This window comes from Entelurus aequoreus, linkage group LG22 (genome assembly GCF_033978785.1).
Source record: "Entelurus aequoreus isolate RoL-2023_Sb linkage group LG22, RoL_Eaeq_v1.1, whole genome shotgun sequence".
Lineage (NCBI taxonomy): Eukaryota > Metazoa > Chordata > Actinopteri > Syngnathiformes > Syngnathidae > Entelurus > Entelurus aequoreus.
The window spans coordinates 2,829,986-2,853,492 of NC_084752.1; the positions used below are offsets into that span (position 1 = coordinate 2,829,986).

At 38.4% G+C, this 23,507-nt stretch overlaps 1 protein-coding gene across 1 annotated transcript in view; it reads right to left on the minus strand.

Moving 5' to 3' along the window:
* Positions 1-3,038: 3,038 nt before the first annotated feature.
* LOC133639869 (centlein-like) overlaps positions 3,039-23,507 on the minus strand; it is a 124,031-nt gene continuing 103,562 nt past the window's right edge. Inside the window, exons 11-12 of the mRNA XM_062033533.1 lie at positions 5,844-5,952; positions 3,039-3,935 (exon numbers count right to left, since the gene is read on the minus strand). Of these exons, the coding sequence (XP_061889517.1) occupies positions 5,851-5,952 (102 nt within the window). The 3' untranslated portion in view covers positions 3,039-3,935; positions 5,844-5,850. The remainder of the gene's footprint in view (positions 3,936-5,843; positions 5,953-23,507) is intronic.

Consider the following 23,507-nt stretch of genomic DNA (forward strand, 5'->3'; position numbering starts at 1 on the left):
ATGGCAAAGTTGATAATAAGTGAAGTGAAGTGAATTACATTTATATAGCGCTTTTTCTCAAGTGACTCAAAGCGCTTTACATTGCGAAACCCAATATCTAAGTTACATTTAAACCAGTGTGGGTGGCACTGGGAGCAGGTGGGTAAAGTGTCTTGCCCAAGGACACAACGGCAGTGACTAGGATGGCGGAAGCGGGGATCGAACCTGCAACCCTCAAGTTGCTGGCACGGCCGCTCTACCAACCGAGCTATACCGCCCCAATAACATTATTTTAAATTGTATTATTCATTTAATAAATTACAATTAGCTCCTGTATACTTAAAAAAATATCTACCGTTTTAAAGCAATGCAGCTTAATTAAAAAAAAAAAGCTTATTAATTCGTAAAAAATAAAAGAAAGCACTTTTTTTTTTTTTGGTGATGTCGCCACAGAAGAGTGATGATAGCCATAGAACAAGATGCTGAACTTATATTCATTACTTTGAGGTGCTGTTCTTGTTGTCACTACGCAGTATGCTAATTTGATAATAATAATAGTTCAAAAATACAATTATAATACATTTTTTTACATTTTATTATTCATTGATCAAATTACGTTAGCACTTGTATATTAACTTGTATTTGTTCAGCACTTGTATATTTACTTATATTGTTTTTTTTTTACTTTGAGATGCTGTTCTGGTTCTCAATATGCAGTATGGCAAAGTTGATACTACAAAAAAAAATAAAAAATCATAAATTAAAAAAAATATTCATTGATTAACTATGTTTAGCTGTTGTATACAAAAAAAATACTTTATAAAAAAAATAAAAATAAATAAAAACGCAATGCAGTTAAATAAATAATAAAAAATAATTGGTAACAAACGCAAGAAAGCACATTTTTTTTGGTGATGCCGCCAGAAAAGAGTGATGATAACCATAGAGCTGCACATTTAACTCTTTACTTTGAGATGCTGTTCTAGTTCTCACTATGCAGTATGGCAAAGTTGATAATAACATTATATTAAATTGTATTATTCATTTAATAAATTACAATTAGCTCCTGTATACTTAAAAAATATATACCGTTTTAAAGCAATGCAGCTTAATTAAAAAAAAAAGCTTATTAATTCGTAAAAAATAAAAGAAAGCACTTTTTTTTTTTTTGGTGATGTCGCCACAGAAGAGTGATGCTAGCCATAGAACAAGATGCTGAACTTATATTCATTACTTTGAGGTGCTGTTCTTGTTGTCACTACGCAGTATGCTAATTTGATAATAATAATAGTTCAAAAATACAATTATAATACATTTTTTTACATTTTATTATTCATTGATCAAATTACGTTTAGCACTTGTATATTAACTTGTATTTGTTCAGCACTTGTATATTTACTTATATTGTTTTTTTTACTTTGAGATGCTGTTCTGGTTCTCAATATGCAGTATGGCAAAGTTGATATTACAAAAAAATAAATAAATCATAAATTTAAAAAATATTCATTGATTAACTATGTTTAGCTGTTGTATACAAAAAAATACTTTATAAAAAAAAAGAAAAAAAAAAGCAATGCAGTTAAATAAATAATAAAAATTATTGGTAACAAACGAAAGAAAGCACATTTTTTTTGGTGATGCCGCCAGAAAAGAGTGATGATAACCATAGAGCTGGTCATTTGACTTATATTCCTTCTTTGAGATGCTGTTCTGGCTACTCACTGTGTAGTATGGAACATTTGACGACAATAATAATAACAATATTAATTATTTATAAAATAAAATAATATACATTTATAATATAATATCAAAAATATTGTTTTAAAACAATAGTTTAATAGAGAAAAATGTGTATTTTTGATTGATTGATTGATACTTTTATTAGTAGTTTGCACAGTGACGTACATATTCCGTACAATTGACCACTAAATGGTAACACCAGAATAAGTTTTTCAACTTGTACAAGTCGGGGTCCACTTAAATGGATTCATGATACAGATATATACTATCATATATACTATCATCATAATACAGTCATCATACAAGATAATAACATTGAATTATTTACATTATTTACAATCAGGGGTGTGTGTGTGTGGGGTAGAATATGGACAGCAAGTAGTGGACATAGAGAGAGAGAGAGAGAGAGAGAGAGAGAGAGAGAGAGAGAGAGAGAGAGAGAGAGAGAGAGAGAGAGAGAGAGAGAGAGAGAGAGAGAGAGAGAGAGAGAGAGAGAGAGAGAGAGAGAGAGAGAGAGAGAGAGAGAGAGAGAGAGAGAGAGAGAGAGAGAGAGGTCTCTTAAGTCGAAACAAAAATACAATAAATGTAAAAAGTCAATAGCTCCTAAAAACATTGATTTTGATTCATTTTTAAACAACGATATATATATATATATATATATATATATATATATATATATATATATATATATATAAATCCCACTAAAATTCTCAGGGATCCAAAAGGGCCCCACTCATTAAAGTGTTAAAAATAAGTCATGCATTATTATTATTATTATTATTTTTTTTTTAACTTAATGCTTAAATCTCTATATCAACTTCAAGATCTACCTGTCCATTATAAGTTTTTACTAGGGATGTCCGATAATGGCTTTTTTGCCGATATCCGATATGCCGATATTGTCCAACTCTTTAATTACCGATATCAACCAATACCGATATCAACCGATATATACAGTGGTGGAATTAACACATTATTATGCCTAATTTGGACAACCAGGTATGGTGAAGATAAGGTACTTTTTAAAAAAATGAATCAAATAAAATAAGATAAATAAATTAAAAACATTTTCTTGAATAAAAAAGAAAGTAAAACAATATAAAAACAGTTACATAGAAACTAGTAATTAATGAAAATTTGTAAATGAAGTGTTAAAGGTTAGTACTATTAGTGGAGCAGCAGCACGCACAATCATGTGTGCTTACGGACTGTATCCCTTGCAGACTGTATTGATATATATTGATATATAATGTAGGAAGCAGAATATTAATAACAGAAAGAAACAACACTTTTGTGTGAATGAGTGTAAATGGGGGGAGGGAGGTTTTTTGGGTTGGTGCACTAATTGTAAGTGTATCTTGTGTTTTTTATGTGGATTTAATAAAAAAACCAACAAAAAAAAACCCCGATACTGATATAAAAAAAACGATACCGATAATTTCCGATATTACATTTTAACGCATTTATCGGCCGATAATATCGGCAGACCGATATTATCGGACATCTCTAGTTTTTACAAATGTTTTTTAATGTGTTTTAGTTTGCTTGTTTAATGTCCTTTTTGTCATAAATTATTGTTCTTTTATGACAATATTTTCCCCCAAACTTGAATATTTGATGTCAAGTAATTAGAGCCTTTAACAGGTCAATAATTCATAGCATTGCTTTTGATTCATTATTATTTTTGAGCAATGACAGCTTTAAAGAAACAACTTTGTGTCATTAAGAGTCAGCATGCGACTTTTATTTTACGTCACACCCCATCCGTATGCTCTTTTTATCTTTTTTTGTGGTTTTAGAATGTGCCGCGGGTCGTTAAAAAATGCGCTCACGTCGGACGCCGCTGCTTATAGATGCTCAATGGACTTTCAGGTCTATGTGGTGGAGTAAACCCCCTAAAAGTGTACAAAACCTTGAATATCAAGACTGTGTTGGGTCACCTTAAAGTAAATAAATGGCAATAAAAGTGACAGATTAGCTTCATCACTGGGAGGAGAGGCGCCAAAAGGCTTTCCTCCGACAGACCCCGAGCGCCAACACAGATGTCGAGGGCTCATTACAAAACCTTGGATGGGTCCGAGGCGCTTCACCAAAACATTCAAGTCGGGCCGAGTTCCCACCGAGTCGGGATAAGGGTTGGGGGGTGGGGAAGGAGCATGGCAGTTTTCCCAGCCTCGGCCCGGGGAGTCAGGCTTTTTTTGCTGACTGCTGCTGCACTGCAAAAAGTAAATCAAAATAAATTAAAATGAGGGGTATTTTATTTGAACTAAGCAAAATTATCTGCCAATAGAACAAGAAAATTCGGCTTAAGACTTTCCAAAACAAGTAAAATTAGCTAACCTCAATGAACCCAAAAATACCTTAAAGTAAGTATATTCTCACTAATAACAAGTGCACTTTTCTTGCTAGAAAAAAAAAAAAAAAGACCTTTTTGCTCAATATGTTGAAAAATATTCTTAAAGGCCTACTGAAATGAGATTGTTTTATTTAAACGGGGATAGCAGATCCATTCTATGTGTCATACTTGATCATTTCGCGATATTGCCATATTTTTGCTGAAAGGACTTTAGTAGAGAACATCGACGATAAAGTTCGCAACTTTTGCTCGCTGATAAAAAAAAGCCTTGCCTGTAGCGGAAGTAGCGTGACGTCACCGGTTGAAAGGCTCCTCACATTTCCCCGTTGTTTACACCAGCAGCGAGAGAGATTCGGACCGAGAAAGCGACGATTACCCCATTAATTTGAGCCAGGATGAAAGATTTGTGGACGAGGAACGTGAGAGTGAAGGACTAGAGTGCAGTGCAGGACGTATCTTTTTTCGCTCTGACCGTAACTTAGGTACAAGCTGGCTCATTGGATTCCACACTTTCTCCTTTTTCTATTGTGGATCACGGATTTGTATTTTAAACCACCTGGGATACTATATCCTCTTGAAAATGAGAGTTGAGCACGCGAAATGGACATTTTATCTCCACGACAATACATCGGCGAAACACTTTAGCTACGGAGCTAACGTGATAGCATCGTGCTTAAATGCAGATAGAAACAAAAGAAATAAGCCCCTGACTGGAAGGATAGACAGAAGATCAACAATACTACTATCAGGAGACACCGAACCAAACACTGGACCTGGAACTACACGGTTAATGCTGTGCCGCCTGTCGAAGCCTAGCAATGCTGTTGCTAACGACGCCATTGAAGCTAACTTAGCTACGGGACCTCGTCAGAGCTACGATAAAAACATTAGCGCTCCACCTACGCCAGCCCTCATCTGCTCATCAACACCCGTGCTCACCTGCGTTCCAGCGATCGACGGCGCGACGAAGGACTTCACCCGATCATCGGTGCGGTCGGCGGCTAGCGTCGGATAGCGCGTCTGCTATCCAAGTCAAAGTCCTCCTGGTTGTGTTGCTGCAGCCAGCCGCTAATACACCGATCCCACCTACAGCTTTCTTCTTTGCAGTCTCCATTGTTCATTAAACAAATTGCAAAAGATTCACCAACACAGATGTCCAGAATACTGTGGAATTATGAAATGAAAACAGAGCTTTTTGTATTGGATACAATGTGTCCGAATACTTCCGTTTCAACCATTGACGTCACGCACATACGTCATCATACATAGACGTTTTCAAGCGGAAGTTTAGCGGGAAATTTAAAATGTCACTTTATAAGTTAACCCGGCCGTATTGGCATGTGTTGCAATGTTAAGATTTCATCATTGATATATAAACTATCAGACTGCGTGGTCGCTAGTAGTGGCTTTCAGTAGGCCTTTAATGAAGTACATGCTAGTGCCATTATCTTGACATAATGATATGTGCTCGGCATCATGATTTTTTTTTTCATGCTTGAAATAAGAAATGATGACTTTACAAAAGTAGTTTTATACTTGTGAGTGTTGATGACACAGCTTAGCGTCAGTTGATATTCTAGTTTCAAGCATGTTTTACTCAATAAAGCTCATCAAATCTAATAATAGTATTATCTTACTGAGATAATTTAGGACCAAAACACTTAAAACAAGTAAAACACTCTAACATAAAATCTGCTTAGTGAGAAGAATGATCTTATCAGACAGAAAATAAGCAAATATCACCCTTATTTGACATATTTCATCTTACTTAGATTTCAGTTTTTGCAGTGTACCAGCATGGTCAGCTCTTCTGTCAGCACCTTCCTCTCCTTCATCTTCACACGCAAAGCCTCCATGAGCTGGCCGGCAGAGGGGACCTGCAGGGAGGAGGAGGTGGTGGGGGAGGGGGACGGGTGGAAGGGTGGCGGTACAAAAAAAAAGGGGTGAGAGAAGAGAGGAAAAGAAGGTTAACGCCACAGTAACTGCGTTATACTTAATGCCACAGTACACCCTTGACTGGCAAATTAATATACACACTATTCATATTTATCAGATGCAAAGGCCTGAAGAGAAGAAGAATATAGACAGGAAGTGACATATAAAACTCTTTACACACTGCAAAAACTGAGCAGATTTGATGTTAGAGTGTTTTACTTGTTTTAAGTGTTTTGCTCCTAAGTGATGTCAGTAAGATATTACAGCTTGTTGCTGAGATTTGATGAGCTATATTGAGTAAAACATGCTTGAAACTAGAATATCAACTGTTGTGTCATCAACACTCACAAGTATAAAACTACTTTTTTAAAGTACAAATTTCTTATTTCAAGCATGAAAAAAACAAACATTTAACATGTGACATTTCTAACAATTTTGAACAGAAATAGTTCATGCACATTCAGATAAATTCCTCAAAATTACAATTAAAAATGTTTTGGCCGGAGGCCGGGCTGTATATATGCGCACTAATTGACTGAAAGAGCACGCACTTGGCGTGATGATGTCATGTTATCCATGGAAAAATGCATTTTTAGACAATATGATTTGCCTGAGCGGCTAGGAGACCCCGAGAGTAACAAGCGCTTGCCTTGTTGCCTTTCCATTAAGAACAATAAACTAGCTTTCAGTATAAGTTTGCTGCTTTCAAGAAATGTACCGTATTTTTCGGACTATAAGTCACAGTTTTTTTCAAATTTTGGCCAGGGGTGCGACTTATACTGTGGAGCGACTTATGTGTGAAATTATGAACACATTAGCGTAAAATATCCAATAATATTATTGATGTCATTGACGTAAGAGACTAGACGTATAAGATTTCATGGGATTTAGCGATTAGGAGTGACAGATTGTTTGGTAAACGTATAGCATGTTCTATATGTTATAGTTATTTGAATGACTCTTACCATAATATGTTACGTTAACATAGCAGATGGTTATTTATGCCTCATATAACGTACACTTATTCAGCCTGTTGTTCACTATTCTTTAGACATTTTAAATTGCCTTTCAAATGTCTATTCTTGCTGTTGGCTTTTAGCAAATACATTTCCCCAAAAAATGCGACTTATACTCCAGTGCGACTTATATATGTTTTTTTCCTTCTTTATTATGCATTTTCGGCCGGTGCGACTTATACTCCGAAAAATACGGTAATGCCGAGCGCATATCATTATGTCAAGATAATGGCACTAGCATTTACTTCATTTAAGAATATTTTTCAAATATTGAGCAAAAAGGTCTCTTTTTTTTTCCACCAAGAAAAGTGCACTTGTTATTAGTGAGAATATACTTATTTTAAGTAGAGATGTCCGATAATATCGGCTTGCCGATATTGTCGGCCGATATATGCATTAAAATGTAATATCGGAAATTATCGGTATCGGTTTTTTTATTATCGGTATCGTTTTTTTAATTATTTTTTTTATTTTATTTTATTTTTTTTAATTATTAAATCAACATAAAAAACACAAGATACACTTACAATTAGTGCACCAACCCAAAAAACCTCCCTCCCTCCATTTACACTCATTCACACAAAAGGGTTGTTTCTTTCTGTTATTAATATTCTGCTTCCTACATTATATATCAATATATATCAATACAGTCTGCAAGGGATACAGTCTGTAAGCATTATATATCAATATATATCAATACAGTCTGCAAGGGATACCGTCCGTAAGCATTATATATCAATATATATATCAATACAGTCTGCAAGGGATACAGTCCGTAAGCATTATATATCAATATATATCAATACAGTCTGCAAGGGATACAGTCCGTAAGCATTATATATCAATATATATCAATACAGTCTGCAAGGGATACAGTCCGTAAGCATTATATATCAATACAGTCTGCAAAGGATACAGTCCGTAAGCATTATATATCAATATATATCAATACAGTCTGCAAGGGATACAGTCCGTAAGCATTATATATCAATACAGTCTGCAAGGGATACAGTCCGTAAGCACACATGATTGTGCGTGCTGCTGCTCCACTAATAGTACTAAACTTTTTTCCCGCTGACTGATCACCAAAAAGGATGCGAGTGAGACGCACGCCAACCACCCGCAGACGTGTAAAGACGCAGCCTCCTGCTTCATTAAAGGCAACAGCAGTGAGTCGGGCACATCAAACCCAGCACGCGGTCCTCGGAGAGACCCGTAGCGGCGAAATACTGCCGAGACTTTAGCCGCACCCTCGGGACGTGTCCGCTCTCGAGGTGCGGCAAAGACACGCCCACGCCAGGGTGCGCTCTTTCCTCATCAGCTAATTGCACTTGGAGCCACTGAGAGGCGGCCATGACACTTGGAGAGTGAGGCCACCTGTTGGTTGGCTTGTATGAATCTCTAGAGCAGGGGTGTCAAACTCCTTTTCACTGAGGGCCACATCGCAGTTATGGCCTCTGAGGGCCGCTTCTAACAGTGAGTAAAAAATGAATACAAAAGTAGGAGGGTTCACTTCATGATATTATCATACAATTGCATGTCCATTTGATCATTAAATATGTTTTCCTCTTCTCTGTAAACTGCCAGCTCAGTTGCCAGAATTTCACCCTACAATTGTTTATATATATATTAGGGCTGCAACAACTCATCGATTAAATCGATTAAAATCGATTATAAAAATAGTTGCCGATTAATCTAGTCATCGATTCGTTGGATCTATGCTATGCGCATGCGCAGAGGCTTTTTTATTTTTTGTATTTTTTTTTTTTTTTAAATAAATCTATTTATAAACTGCAACATTTACAAACAGCTGAGAAACAATAATCAAAATAAGTATGGTGCCAGTATGCTGTTTTTTTTCAATAAAATACTGGAAAGGATAGAAATGTAATTTGTCTCTTTTATCCGATTATTAATCAATTAATCGAAGTAATAATCGACAGATTAATCGATTATCAAATGAATCGTTAGTTGCAGCCCTAATATATATATATATATATATATTTTTACAGCATATTACTGTAAATGAAAAGATGGTACCACCGTTTTTTTCACGTTAAAATTGTGGCGCCTGAGCCGCCATTTTTTAAATTGTTTATTTACACTAAAATATAAGTTTGTTGTATTTATGGTGTGTTACTGTAAATGGAAAAACAATACCACAGTTTTTTACGGTAAAGGTCTACAATAATATGATTTTTTTTCTTTTTTACCATAATAAATAACATTTAATATTTACGTATTTTGATCATTTTAAGCATACGCGGCGCATTTATTTAAAAAATTCGGGACCCGGGGTGGACCGCTCGCCTGTGCATCGGTTGGGGACATCTCTGTGCTGCTGACCCGTCTCTGCTCGGGATGGTCTCCTGCTGGCCCCACTATGGACTGGACTCTCACACTATTATGTTAGATCCACTATGGACTGGACTCTCACACTATTATGTTAGATCCACTATGGACTGGACTCTCACTATTATGTTAGATCCACTATGGACTGGACTCTCACTATTATGTTAGATCCACTATGGACTGGACTCTCACACTATTATGTTAGATCCACTATGGACTGGACTCTCACAATATTATGTTGGATCCACTATGGCAGGGGTCACCAACGCGGTGCCCGCGGGCACCAGGTCGCCCGTAAGGACCAGATGAGTCGCCCGCGGGCCTGTTCTAAAAAAAAAAAAAAAAAAAATGTAAAAAAAAAAAAATTTTTTTTTTTTTTTTTTTTAATATTAAATCTACATAGAAAAAACACAAGATACACTTTCAATCAGTGCATCAACCCAAATAACCTCCCCCATGCACACTCATCCACACAAAAGGGGTTATTTCTTTCTGCTACCAATATTCTGGTTCCCACAACATAGACAACACATCTGCAAGGGACACAGTCCCTGAAGCACACATGATTGCATAGGCTGCTGGTCCACTAACATTTTCATTAATTACTATTTTTTATGTAATTATTTTTATATTGTTTTACTTTCTTTTTTATCCAAGAAAATGTTTTTTATTTATTTATCTTATTTTATTTTATTTTTAAAAAAAAGGGCCTTATCTTCAACAGACCAGGTTGTCAATGAAATTAGATTTTTTTAAAGGGTTTTTTAAACCAGGCCCAGTCCAGATAATGTCCAAGTCGGACTCAGCAACACACACCTTCATTCATGTACACAGAAATAAAATTAGGGAACACAACAGATTGCATATAATTTATAAACAAAACACTTTGCATTCCATTTGAAAGGACGTTCCCTTTAGATTTCCGATCCTTAACATTTTACATTTATCATAATTAAGCTTAAGGCCAGATTGCTGTGAAAATATGTCCAAAAGATTAAGAAGGTTCCGCAAACAATGAGGAAAAATCTTATCTTTGTGAATCAGCCTTTTCTGACATGAACTTCATCAAGAACAAACACAGAACATGCCTCAGTGATGCACATCTGCAAGACTCACTCAGAGTTGCAGTGTCAAGTTACACACCAGAGTACAACACACTAGTTAACAGCATGCAATGCCAGGCTTCCCACTAACTGACAAAGAAACAGATAACAGATTTGGTGTCCAGTTCAAAGTGTGACATGATTTAAAAATTTGAGAGTTTACTTTTGTATTTTACATGAGTTATTATTTGTACAAACATGGTGCAAAGTAATTCATGATTTCTTTAAAAATTTTAGTGGCTAGCTAGTTAAAATGGGATATTGTGATTTCACAAGACTGTCTTAGAAGTGATCATTTGAAAATGTTACATTTGAAAAATGTGCACTTATAGAGAAATTATAAAAATAAAGTGTTGCAAATTGATATTTATCTGTTTCTATATATATTTATTGTGAGAAATCATTAAGATGATCAGTGTTTCCACAAAGATAAATATCATTAATTATTAATAATAACAGAGTTAAAGGTAAATTGAGCAAATTGGCTACTTCTGGCAATTTATTTAAGTGTGTATCTAACTGGTAGCCCTTCGCATTAATCAGTACCCAAGAAGTAGCTCTTGGTTTCAAAAAGGTTGGTGACCCCTGCACTATGGACTGGACTCTCACACTATTATGTTAGATCCACTATGGACTGCACTCTCACACTATTACGTTAGATCCACTATGGACTGGACTCTCACTATTATGTTAGATCCACTATGGACTGGACTCTCACACTATTACGTTAGATCCACTATGGACTGGACTCTCACTATTATGTTAGATCCACTATGGACTGGACTCTCACACTATTATGTTAGATCCACTATGGACTGGACTCTCACACTATTACGTTAGATCCACTATGGACTGGACTCTCACTATTATGTTAGATCCACTATGGACTGGACTCTCACAATATTATGCTAGATCCACTATGGACTGGACTCTCACACTATCATGTTAGATCCACTATGGACTGGACTCTCTCACTATTATGTTAGATCCACTATGGACTGGACTCTCACACTTCATGTTAGATCCACTATGGACTGGACTCTCACACTATCATGTTAGATCCACTATGGACTGGACTCTCTCACTATTATGTTAGATCCACTATGGACTGGACTCTCACACTATCATGTTAGATCCACTATGGACTGGACTCTCTCACTATTATGTTAGATCCACTATGGACTGGACTCTCACACTATCATGTTAGATCCACTATGGACTGGACTCTCTCACTATTATGTTAGATCCACTATGGACTGGACTCTCACACTATCATGTTAGATCCACTATGGACTGGACTCTCATACTATTGTTAGATCCACTATGGACTGGACTCTCACACTATCATGTTAGATCCACTATGGACTGGACTCTCTCACTATTATGTTAGATCCACTATGGACTGGACTCTCACACTATCATGTTAGATCCACTATGGACTGGACTCTCTCACTATTATGTTAGATCCACTATGGACTGGACTCTCACACTATCATGTTAGATCCACTATGGACTGGACTCTCATACTATTGTTAGATCCACTATGGACTGGACTCTCACACTATCATGTTAGATCCACTATGGACTGGACTCTCACACTATCATGCTAGATCCACTATGGACTGGACTCTCACACTATTATGTTAGATCCACTATGGACTGGACTCTCACAATATTATGCTAGATCCACTATGGACTGGACTCTCGCACTATCATGTTAGATCCACTATGGACTGGACTCTCTCACTATTATGTTAGATCCACTATGGACTGGACTCTCACACTATCATGTTAGATCCACTATGGACTGGACTCTCTCACTATTATGTTAGATCCACTATGGACTGGACTCTCACACCATCATGTTAGATCCACTATGGACTGGACTCTCTCACTATTATGTTAGATCCACTATGGACTGGACTCTCACACTATCATGTTAGATCCACTATGGACTGGACTCTCTCACTATTATGTTAGATCCACTATGGACTGGACTCTCACACTATCATGTTAGATCCACTATGGACTGGACTCTCACACTATTATGTTAGATCCACTATGGACTGGACTCTCACTATTATGTTAGATCCACTATGGACTGGACTCTCAATATTATGTTAGATCCACTATGGACTGGACTCTCACTATCATGTTAGATCCACTATGGACTGGACTCTCACTATTATGTTAGATCCACTATGGACTGGACTCTCACACTATCATGCTAGATCCACTATGGACTGGACTCTCACACTATCATGCTAGATCCACTATGGACTGGACTCTCACACTATTATGTTAGATCCACTATGGACTGGACTCTCACACTATTACGTTAGATCCACTATGGACTGGACTCTCACTATTATGTTAGATCCACTATGGACTGGACTCTCACACTATTATGTTAGATCCACTATGGACTGGACTCTCACACTATTACGTTAGATCCACTATGGACTGGACTCTCACTATTATGTTAGATCCACTATGGACTGGACTCTCACACTATTATGTTAGATCCACTATGGACTGGACTCTCACTATTATGTTAGATCCACTATGGACTGTACTCTCACTATTATGTTAGATCCACTATGGACTGGACTCTCACACTATTATGTTAGATCCACTATGGACTGGACTCTCACACTATTATGCTAGATCCACTATGGACTGGACTCTCACACTATCATGCTAGATCCACTATGGACTGGACTCTCACACTATTATGTTAGATTCACTATGGACTGGACTCTCACACTATTATGTTAGATCCACTATGGACTGGACTCTCACTATTATGTTAGATCCACTATGGACTGGACTCTCACTATTATGTTAGATCCACTATGGACTGGACTCTCACTATCATGTTAGATCCACTATGGACTGGACTCTCACTATTATGTTAGATCCACTATGGACTGGACTCTCACACTATTATTTTAGATCCACTATGGACTGGACTCTCACTATTATGTTAGATCCACTATGGACTGGACTCTCACTATTATGTTAGATCCACTATGGACTGGACTCTCACTATCATGTTAGATCCACTATGGACTGGACTCTCACTATTATGCTAGATCCACTATGGACTGGACTCTCACACTATCATGCTAGATCCACTATGGACTGGACTCTCACACTATTATGTTAGATCCACTATGGACTGGACTCTCACAATATTATGCTAGATCCACTATGGACTGGACTCTCACACTATCATGTTAGATCCACTATGGACTGGACTCTCTCACTATTATGTTAGATCCACTATGGACTGGACTCTCACACTATCATGTTAGATCCACTATGGACTGGACTCTCTCACTATTATGTTAGATCCACTATGGACTGGACTCTCATACTATTGTTAGATCCACTATGGACTGGACTCTCACACTATTATGTTAGATCCACTATGGACTGGACTCTCACTATTATGTTAGATCCACTATGGACTGTACTCTCACTATTATGTTAGATCCACTATGGACTGGACTCTCACTATTATGTTAGATCCACTATGGACTGGACTCTCACTATTATGTTAGATCCACTATGGACTGGACTCTCACACTATTATGTTAGATCCACTATGGACTGGACTCTCACACTATTATGTTAGATCTACTATGGACTGGACTCTCACACTATTATGTTAGATCCACTATGGACTAGACTCTCACACTATTATGTTAGATCCACTATGGACTGGACTCTCACACTATTATGTTAGATCCACTATAGACTGGACTCTCTCACTATTATGTTAGATCCACTATGGACTGGACTCTCACACTATTATGTTAGATCCACTATGGACTGGACTCTCACACTATTATGTTAGATCCACTATGGACTGGACTCTCACACTATTATGTTAGATCCACTATGGACTGGACTCTCACACTATTATGTTAGATCCACTATGGACTGGACTCTCACACTATTATGTTAGATCCACTATGGACTGGACTCTCACTATTATGTTAGATCCACTATGGACTGGACTCTCACACTATTATGTTAGATCCACTATGGACTGGACTCTCACACTATTATGTTAGATCTACTATGGACTGGACTCTCACACTATTATGTTAGATCCACTATGGACTAGACTCTCACACTATTATGTTAGATCCACTATGGACTGGACTCTCACACTATTATGTTAGATCCACTATAGACTGGACTCTCTCACTATTATGTTAGATCCACTATGGACTGGACTCTCACACTATTATGTTAGATCCACTATGGACTGGACTCTCACACTATTATGTTAGATCCACTATGGACTGGACTCTCACACTATTATGTTAGATCCACTATGGACTGGACTCTCACACTATTATGTTAGATCCACTATGGACTGGACTCTCACACTATTATGTTAGATCCACTATGGACTGGACTCTCACACTATTATGTTAGATCCACTATGGACTGGACTCTCACTATTATGTTAGATCCACTATGGACTGTACTCTCACACTATTATGTTAGATCCACTATGGACTGGACTCTCACACTATTATGTTAGATCCACTATAGACTGGACTCTCTCACTATTATGTTAGATCCACTATGGACTGGACTCTCACACTATTATGTTAGATCCACTATGGACTGGACTCTCACACTATTATGTTAGATCCACTATGGACTGGACTCTCACACTATTATGTTAGATCCACTATGGACTGGACTCTCACACTATTATGTTAGATCCACTATGGACTGGACTCTCACACTATTATGTTAGATCCACTATGGACTGGACTCTCACTATTATGTTAGATCCACTATGGACTGGACTCTCACACTATTATGTTAGATCCACTATGGACTGGACTCTCACACTATTATGTTAGATCTACTATGGACTGGACTCTCACACTATTATGTTAGATCCACTATGGACTAGACTCTCACACTATTATGTTAGATCCACTATGGACTGGACTCTCACACTATTATGTTAGATCCACTATAGACTGGACTCTCTCACTATTATGTTAGATCCACTATGGACTGGACTCTCACACTATTATGTTAGATCCACTATGGACTGGACTCTCTCACTATTATGTTAGGTCCACTATGGACTGGACTCTCACACTATTATGTTAGATCCACTATGGACTGGACTCTCACACTATTATGTTAGATCCACTATGGACTGGACTCTCTCACTATTATGTTAGATCCACTATGGACTGGACTCTCTCACTATTATGTTAGATCCACTATGGACTGGACTCTCACACTATTATGTTAGATCCACTATGGACTGGACTCTCTCACTATTATGTTAGATCCACTATGGACTGGACTCTCACACTATTATGTTAGATCCACTATGGACTGGACTCTCACACTATTATGTTAGATCCACTATGGACTGGACTCTCACACTATTATGTTAGATCCACTATGGACTGGACTCTCACACTATTATGTTAGATCCACTATGGACTGGACTCTCACACTATTATGTTAGATCCACTATGGACTGGACTCTCTCACTATTATGTTAGATCCACTATGGACTGGACTCTCACACTATTATGTTAGATCCACTATGGACTGGACTCTCTCACTATTATGTTAGATCCACTATGGACTGGACTCTCACACTATTATGTTAGATCCACTATGGACTGGACTCTCACAATATTATGTTGGATCCACTATGGACTGGACTCTCACTATTATGTTAGATCCACTATGGACTGGACTCTCACACTATTATGTTGGATCCACTATGGACTGGACTCTCACTATTATGTTGGATCCACTATGGACTGGACTCTCACACTATTATGTTAGATCCACTATGGACTGGACTCTCACACTATTATGTTAGATCCACTATGGACTGGACTTTCACAATATTATGTTAGATCCACTATGGACTGGACTCTCACACTATTATGTTAGATCCACTATGGACTGGACTCTCACACTATTATGTTAGATCCACTATGGATGGATGAACGGTGGATACCTTTGTGGTTTGAGTTCACATTTTCGGGACTTATGCAGATCCCAACACGTACTAATAGGTAAGAAACGTTAGTTTCTCATAATAAATTGTCCCAGCATATTTTGGTGAGATGCGGGAGATCAGGGTAAGTTTTCACTCTGAATATATGCAATGAAATGTCTTGAAATATACGCAGGATTGCCTGCTCCCTGACCGCGGTGCAGCTGACGGCCCAACACGGGACAAGCAGGACTTTCCTTGGCACTTGGTACCCTGCAGGCTGGTTGGAGGTGAGCGCTGATGCAGCTGCTCTCCTGGACTCCCCTGGGCTGCTCAAGGCGAAGGTCTTAGGAGTCGGCGCTAATGTTATGCTACAGTTGATTTAGCCGGCCCCGCCCCCTCACCCTTGTCCCCTTTGGCGAGAGCGAGCAGGCCGACAAGCTCCGCTTCGCAAGAAGGTCCTGTCCCCCTCGGCGAGAGTGGAATTGCTACAGCAGCATTAAGCCGTGCTAACTCACGGCCATTACTATTCAACAGGCCCCGCAGAGCACACCTTTTTGTCTGGCTGTGATTTCATGAACATGTTTTAGAAGCCAACTGACATGTAAAGCCACTGACACTGACAAGTGTGTGTGTGTGTGTGTGTGTGTGTGTGTGTGTGTGTGTGTGTGTGTGTGTGTGTGTGTGTGTGTGAGAGGACAAGGACAGCGGCTGCAAGCAAAAGGTGTTTTCATGAGCCAATTAAATGACATTGCTATTCCATAGCCCGGGGCGCACCTCAAGGCGAGGAGCAGCTCAAAGTTGCGGCACTCCAGTGGCCATTGTTTGCTAGTGGCGTAACACGCTTTTTATTTGACTTTTTTCTCCCCCCCTCCTTACTACCAGACAGATCGATCATTCGGGCTGGTCCGTCTTCTCCCTCGGAACAGGTTAGCACAATCATTTTCAAGGGCTCAATTTGGGAGCAGCGGCAACAGAGACGTCTAAAAGTAAGTATAAGCAACCAAGAATAATATCGTAAAGATCGTAGATAAAACGTTGTCTACGTTTCAATTATTTCCTTCACTCAATAAATAAACAGTGAATTACTAGAAGTGGGACGTTAGCACACACATTTAGGGGTTCACCCTTCAACTGCTACTAGTGCATGATGTCAGTATTTTTGTATTACAGTAAAATACAACTATAAACAAATGAACTATTGATGTACTTTTGCACAGGTACCGTATACTTTTTCCCCCACACTTTGAGCCCTGCCGCTAAGAAAACGGTGCGGCTAATTTATGATTTTGTCTTCGCTACCAGCCATAATGTTTTGTATTCAACAAGTAGTTTTTGTATAACACCGACAGAGACACTGAAAAGGTGTGCTATCACACACAATTTTAGGGGTTCACCCTTGAACCCTGTGCTGCTAGTTTATGATGTCAGTATTTTTGGATTACAGTAAAATACAACTATAGACAAATGAACTATTGATGGACTTTTGCACAGGCACCACATTTTACGGACTATAAGCGGCTACTTTTTCCCCGCACTTTGAGCCCTGCTGCTAAGAAAACAGTGCGGCTAATTTATGAATGTTTTTTCACTAACAAGCACAATGTTTTGTGTCCAACAAGTAGTTTTCGTATAACACCGACAGAGACACTGAAAAAGTGTGCTATCACACCCAATTTTAGGGGTTCACCCTTGAACCCTGTGCTGCTAATTTATGATGTCAGTATTTTTGTATTACAGTAAAATACAACTATAAACAAATGAACTATTGATGGACTTTTGCACAGGTACTGTATACTTTTTTCCCCACACTTTGAGCCCTGTCGCTAAGAAAACGGTGCAGCTAATTTATGATTTTGTCTTCGCTATCAGCCATAATGTTTTGTATTCAACAAGTAGTTTTCGTATAACACCGACAGAGACACTGAAAAGGTGTACTATCACACCCAATTTTAGGGGTTCACCCTTGAACCCTGTGCTGCTAGTTTATGATGTCAGTGTTTTTGGATTACAGTAAAATACAACTATAAACAAATTAACTATTGATGGATTTTTGCACAGGCGCCACATTTTCCAGACTATAAGCGGCTACTTTTTCACCGCACTTTGAGCCCTGCTGCTAAGAAAACAGTGCGGCTAATTTATTAATGTTTTTTCACTAACAGGCACAATGTTTTGTATTCAACAAGTAGTTTTCGTATAACACCGACAGAGACACTGAAAAGGTGTGCTATCACACACAATTTTAGGGGTTCACCCTTGAACCCTGTGCTGCTAGTTTATGATGTCAGTATTTTTGGATTACAGTAAAATACAACTATAAACAAATGAACTATTGATGGATTTTTGCACAGGCGCCGCATTTTACGGACTATAAGCGGCTACTTTTTCCCCCACACTTTGAGCCCTGCCGCTAAGAAAACGGTGCGGTTAATTTATGATTTTTTCTTCGCTACCAGCCATAATGTTTTGTATTCAACAAGTAGTTTTCGTATAACACCGACAGAGACACTGAAAAGGTGTGCTATCACACCCAATTTTAGGGGTTCACCCTTGAACCCTGTGCTGCTAATATATGATGTCAGTATTTTTGAAATACAGTAAAATACAACTATAAACAAATGAACTATTGTTGGACTTTTGCACAGGTACAGTATACTTTTTCCCCCACACTTTGAGCCCTGCCGCTAAGAAAACGGTGCGGCTAATTTATGATTTTGTCTTCGCTACCAGCCATAATGTTTTGTATTCAACAAGTAGTTTTCGTATAACACCGACAGAGACACTGAAAAGGTGTGCTATCACACCCAATTTTAGGGGTTCACCCTTGAACCCTGTGCTGCTAGTTTATGATGTCAGTATTTTTGTATTACAGTAAAATACAACTATAAACAAATGAACTATTGATGGACTTTTGCACAGGTACCGTATACTTTTTCCCCCACACTTTGAGCCCTGTCGCTAAGAAAACGGTGCGGCTAATTTATGATTTTGTCTTCGCTACCAGCCATAATGTTTTGTATTCAACAAGTAGTTTTCGTATAACACCGACAGAGACACTGAAAAGGTGTGCTATCACACCCAATTTTAGGGGTTCACCCTTGAACCCTGTGCTGCTAGTTTATGATATCAGTATTTTTGAAATACAGTAAAATACAACTATAGACAAATGAAATATTGATGGACTTTTGCACAGGCGCCACATTTTCCAGACTATAAGCGGCTACTTTTTCCCCACACTTTGAGCCCTGCTGCTAAGAAAACAGTGCGGCTAATTTATGAATGTTTTTTCACTAACAGGCACAATGTTTTGTATTCAACAAGTAGTTTTCGTATAACACCAACAGAGACACTGAAAAGGTGTGCTATCACGCACAATTTTAGGGGTTCGCCCTTGAACCCTGTACTGCTAGTTTATGAAGTCAGTATTTTTGTATTACAGTAAAATACAACTATAAACAAATTAACTATTGATGGACTTTTGCACAGGTACCGTATACTTTTTCCCCCACACTTTGAGCCCTGCCGCTAAGAAAACGGTGCGGCTAATTTATGATTTTGTCTTCGCTACCAGCCATAATGTTTTGTATTCAACAAGTAGTTTTCGTATAACACCGACAGAGACACTGAAAAGGTGTGCTATCACACCCAATTTTAGGGGTTCACCCTTGAACCCTGTGCTGCTAGTTTATGATATCAGTATTTTTGAAATACAGTAAAATACAACTATAGACAAATGAAATATTGATGGACTTTTGCACAGGCGCCACATTTTCCAGACTATAAGCGGCTACTTTTTCCCCACACTTTGAGCCCTGCTGCTAAGAAAACAGTGCGGCTAATTTATGAATGTTTTTTCACTAACAGGCACAATGTTTTGTATTCAACAAGTAGTTTTCGTATAACACCGACAGAGACACTGAAAAGGTGTGCTATCACACACAATTTTAGGGGTTCACCCTTGAACCCTGTACTGCTAGTTTATGAAGTCAGTATTTTTGGATTACAGTAAAGTACAACTATAAACAAATTAACTATTGATGGATTTTTGCACAGGCGCCGCATTTTACGGACTATAAGCGGCTACTTTCCCCCCCACACTTTGAGCCCTGCCGCAGAGTAAACGGTGCGGCTAATTTATGAGTTTTTCTTCGCTAACAGCCGTAATGTTTTTTGCTCTAGCGCCCCCTAGGAAAAAACAAAAACAAACTGCCTGTAACTCCCACTAGGAGAGACATGAAACAAAAACAAAAACCTCTATGTAGGTCTGACTTAGACCTACATTTCATAATTTCCCATCCTCGGGCAAAAACCAACAGGAAGTTGGCAATTTCCCCTTCAAGACAAAAAATGACTAAAAACACACATTTTTGCCTCTTTGAGCTGTAATTTGACCCCCTCAAAATACTTCAAAACTCACCAAACTTCTCACACACATCGGGACTGGTGGAAATTGCCATCTAAAAAAAAAAAAACCGAACCCCAAAACTCCAAATTGCGCTCTAGCGCAATTTTTGAATAAAACAGAGACAAAACTGCTTCTCAGAGGAAAACTCAGACAAAACTGCTTGTAACTTCCGGTAGGAATGTCTTAGAGACATGAAACAAATACCTATATGTAGGTCTCACCTAGACCTATATTTCATAGATTGACATCCTTCAGCAAAAATCAACAGGAAGTTTGCAATCCCTCCTTCAAAACAACATTTTTGTTAAAAGCGGTCACCAAACATCAAAAATTATCTCCTCTTAGCGCGTTTGTCGTTTCGGCTTCAAACTGCTACAGGAGAGACATTGAACCCTTCTGATTAAAAGTTGCCGACGGCGTTTAGATTCGTGCTACGGTTTTGATTTTACGAGCCTTCAAAGACCCGCAGCACTAAAGCTGCTCCACTGCCTATAACGCAGGGCCGGCCCGTGGCATAGGCCGTATAGGCAAATGCTAAGGGCGCCGTCCATCAGGGGGCGCCACGCCAGTGCCACAAATGTTGGAGGAAAAAAAAAAAAAAAAAAGAAAAAAAAAAAGTTGGTACTATTATTTCTAAATACATAAAATAATCCCACGTTAATTAAAATGCAAAGTAAAGCCTATTTAATAGAAATATTATTTGTTACAACATTACGGCCCCCCTCCCCCGGCACGGTGCGCCCCCTCCCTTCCCGTATCATGACTCTTTTTGGACGTCACCACATCAAAAAAATCAACACAAGATGTCAAAACGGCCAAAACTGTCAGGTGCCCAGGGAAGAAAAGAGGAGGAGAAACGAGAAAAAGACAGAGGTAGCAGGGAGGTAACGCTAGCCTACATGAAATTATTTGTCTGTTACAGAATGTGATAGTAACCTGTATTTTTAGCATTAAGCTAATGTTACATGATTCGGCAATTGCTAATCAATAAATAGCTAGTTCTGTTTTAACGTCGGGTTAATATTGTGGAGGGGGCTAAATTGTTATGGAAAATAATGTAACGTTAGGTAATTACAGTACTCCCTGGTGTACAGTCATTTGTAAGTCATTCTAGTTAATGCAATATTAAAAAGCACAAATAGAGAACTCTGTAGGATCCCCTTTTTTTGTAATATAGTTGTTAAAGTCATACTGGTTTGATATCTTGTTTTGTGCAGTGCCTTATTTATATTGTATTTTTAATTTATTTTATGCAACTTGTTGACACGTTTTATTTTGTGTTTATGTATGTAAAAAATATTGTGTTTCATACATTCATTTTTTGTATTCATTTATTTATCCATATTTTTTTTTATCTTGTTAACTATTCGGATTGTTAATTTGCTTTCTTTAAGTAAAAAAAAAAGGTCAAAGACAAAGCTATTTGGTTTCTTGTGAGTATATACACTTCACTGCCGATGTGGGGGGGGCGCCACCTAAAATCTTGCCTAGGGCGCCAGATTGGTTAGGGCCGGGCCTGCCTATAATGACAACGTGAAATGGAATTATTTCTTTTTTGTCCTCAAAATTCTACACACAATACCCTATAATGACAATGTGAACTCAGACACAACTTCCTCTAACTCCCAGTACGAATATCGTAGAGACACGAAACAAAAACCTCTATGTAGGTCTCACTCAGGACTACCACTGGACAAAAGTATTGGGACACCAGCCAAAATGCGGACCCGACCAACGCTGCTTGCAGCTTTAATATTTTCTTGTTTTTGAACACTGACTTTTTGCAGTGTGGGAAGCATTGCTTTGGTCGCCAGATGCTACGTGAACCACTACGCTAGCAACATTATTCATTTATAGGGGCGAAGGCAGATTAGAGCGTGTTCCACGCGGTGATGATGTCCCAGGTGCCGATGTAGGCCACCATTCAAGGTGAGAAGGGGGGAAAAAAAAAACATAGCGCTGATCTTTGATCTTCTCACTTTTGTTTGAAAATCAAATTGATCAAACAAGGGAATAATAACAACAACAACAAGAAGATGATAAACAGATGAAAAAAGTCCAAGCACAAAGGCATGCTAGTAGAAAAATCTTGCATTTGATTATCTCCCGTAATGAATATGTCACATTTGCAAAGTGGGGCTCAGGTAAGACTATTCTCTCCTTCATCATTATCTAGCCCTGCAGCGGAGCCCATCCCGCTTCTCTCCCCTTTAGGCCACAGGGGACTGATATGAAAGGGAATTGGACACTTGGGGCCACACATACTGTAATTAAAAACCTCTCCTTTGCTTGGTACGTTGTTTGGAAACATCATTTGGGTGCACAACGTGCATTTGTTAGGGATGTGACCTAAATACACCCTCCATTAAACACAGGGAAGCACCGGGTCTTTGTCTCGGGTTGCTACTCACTCATTAGGTGTGAAAAGGAGGTGATTCAGGCACCGCTGGGGTTTAAATATAGAAAGGTGATATCCATACAAAGGGAGATGCAAACCCCCAGGTGGAATTTGAGCAATCGAAGAAGGCGGCGGCTGGCGACTGAAGCTCGGCTCATTTGGCTGAGCGAAACGTGCCAGGAAGTAGTCGGTGACATAATCCATGCAAAGTGG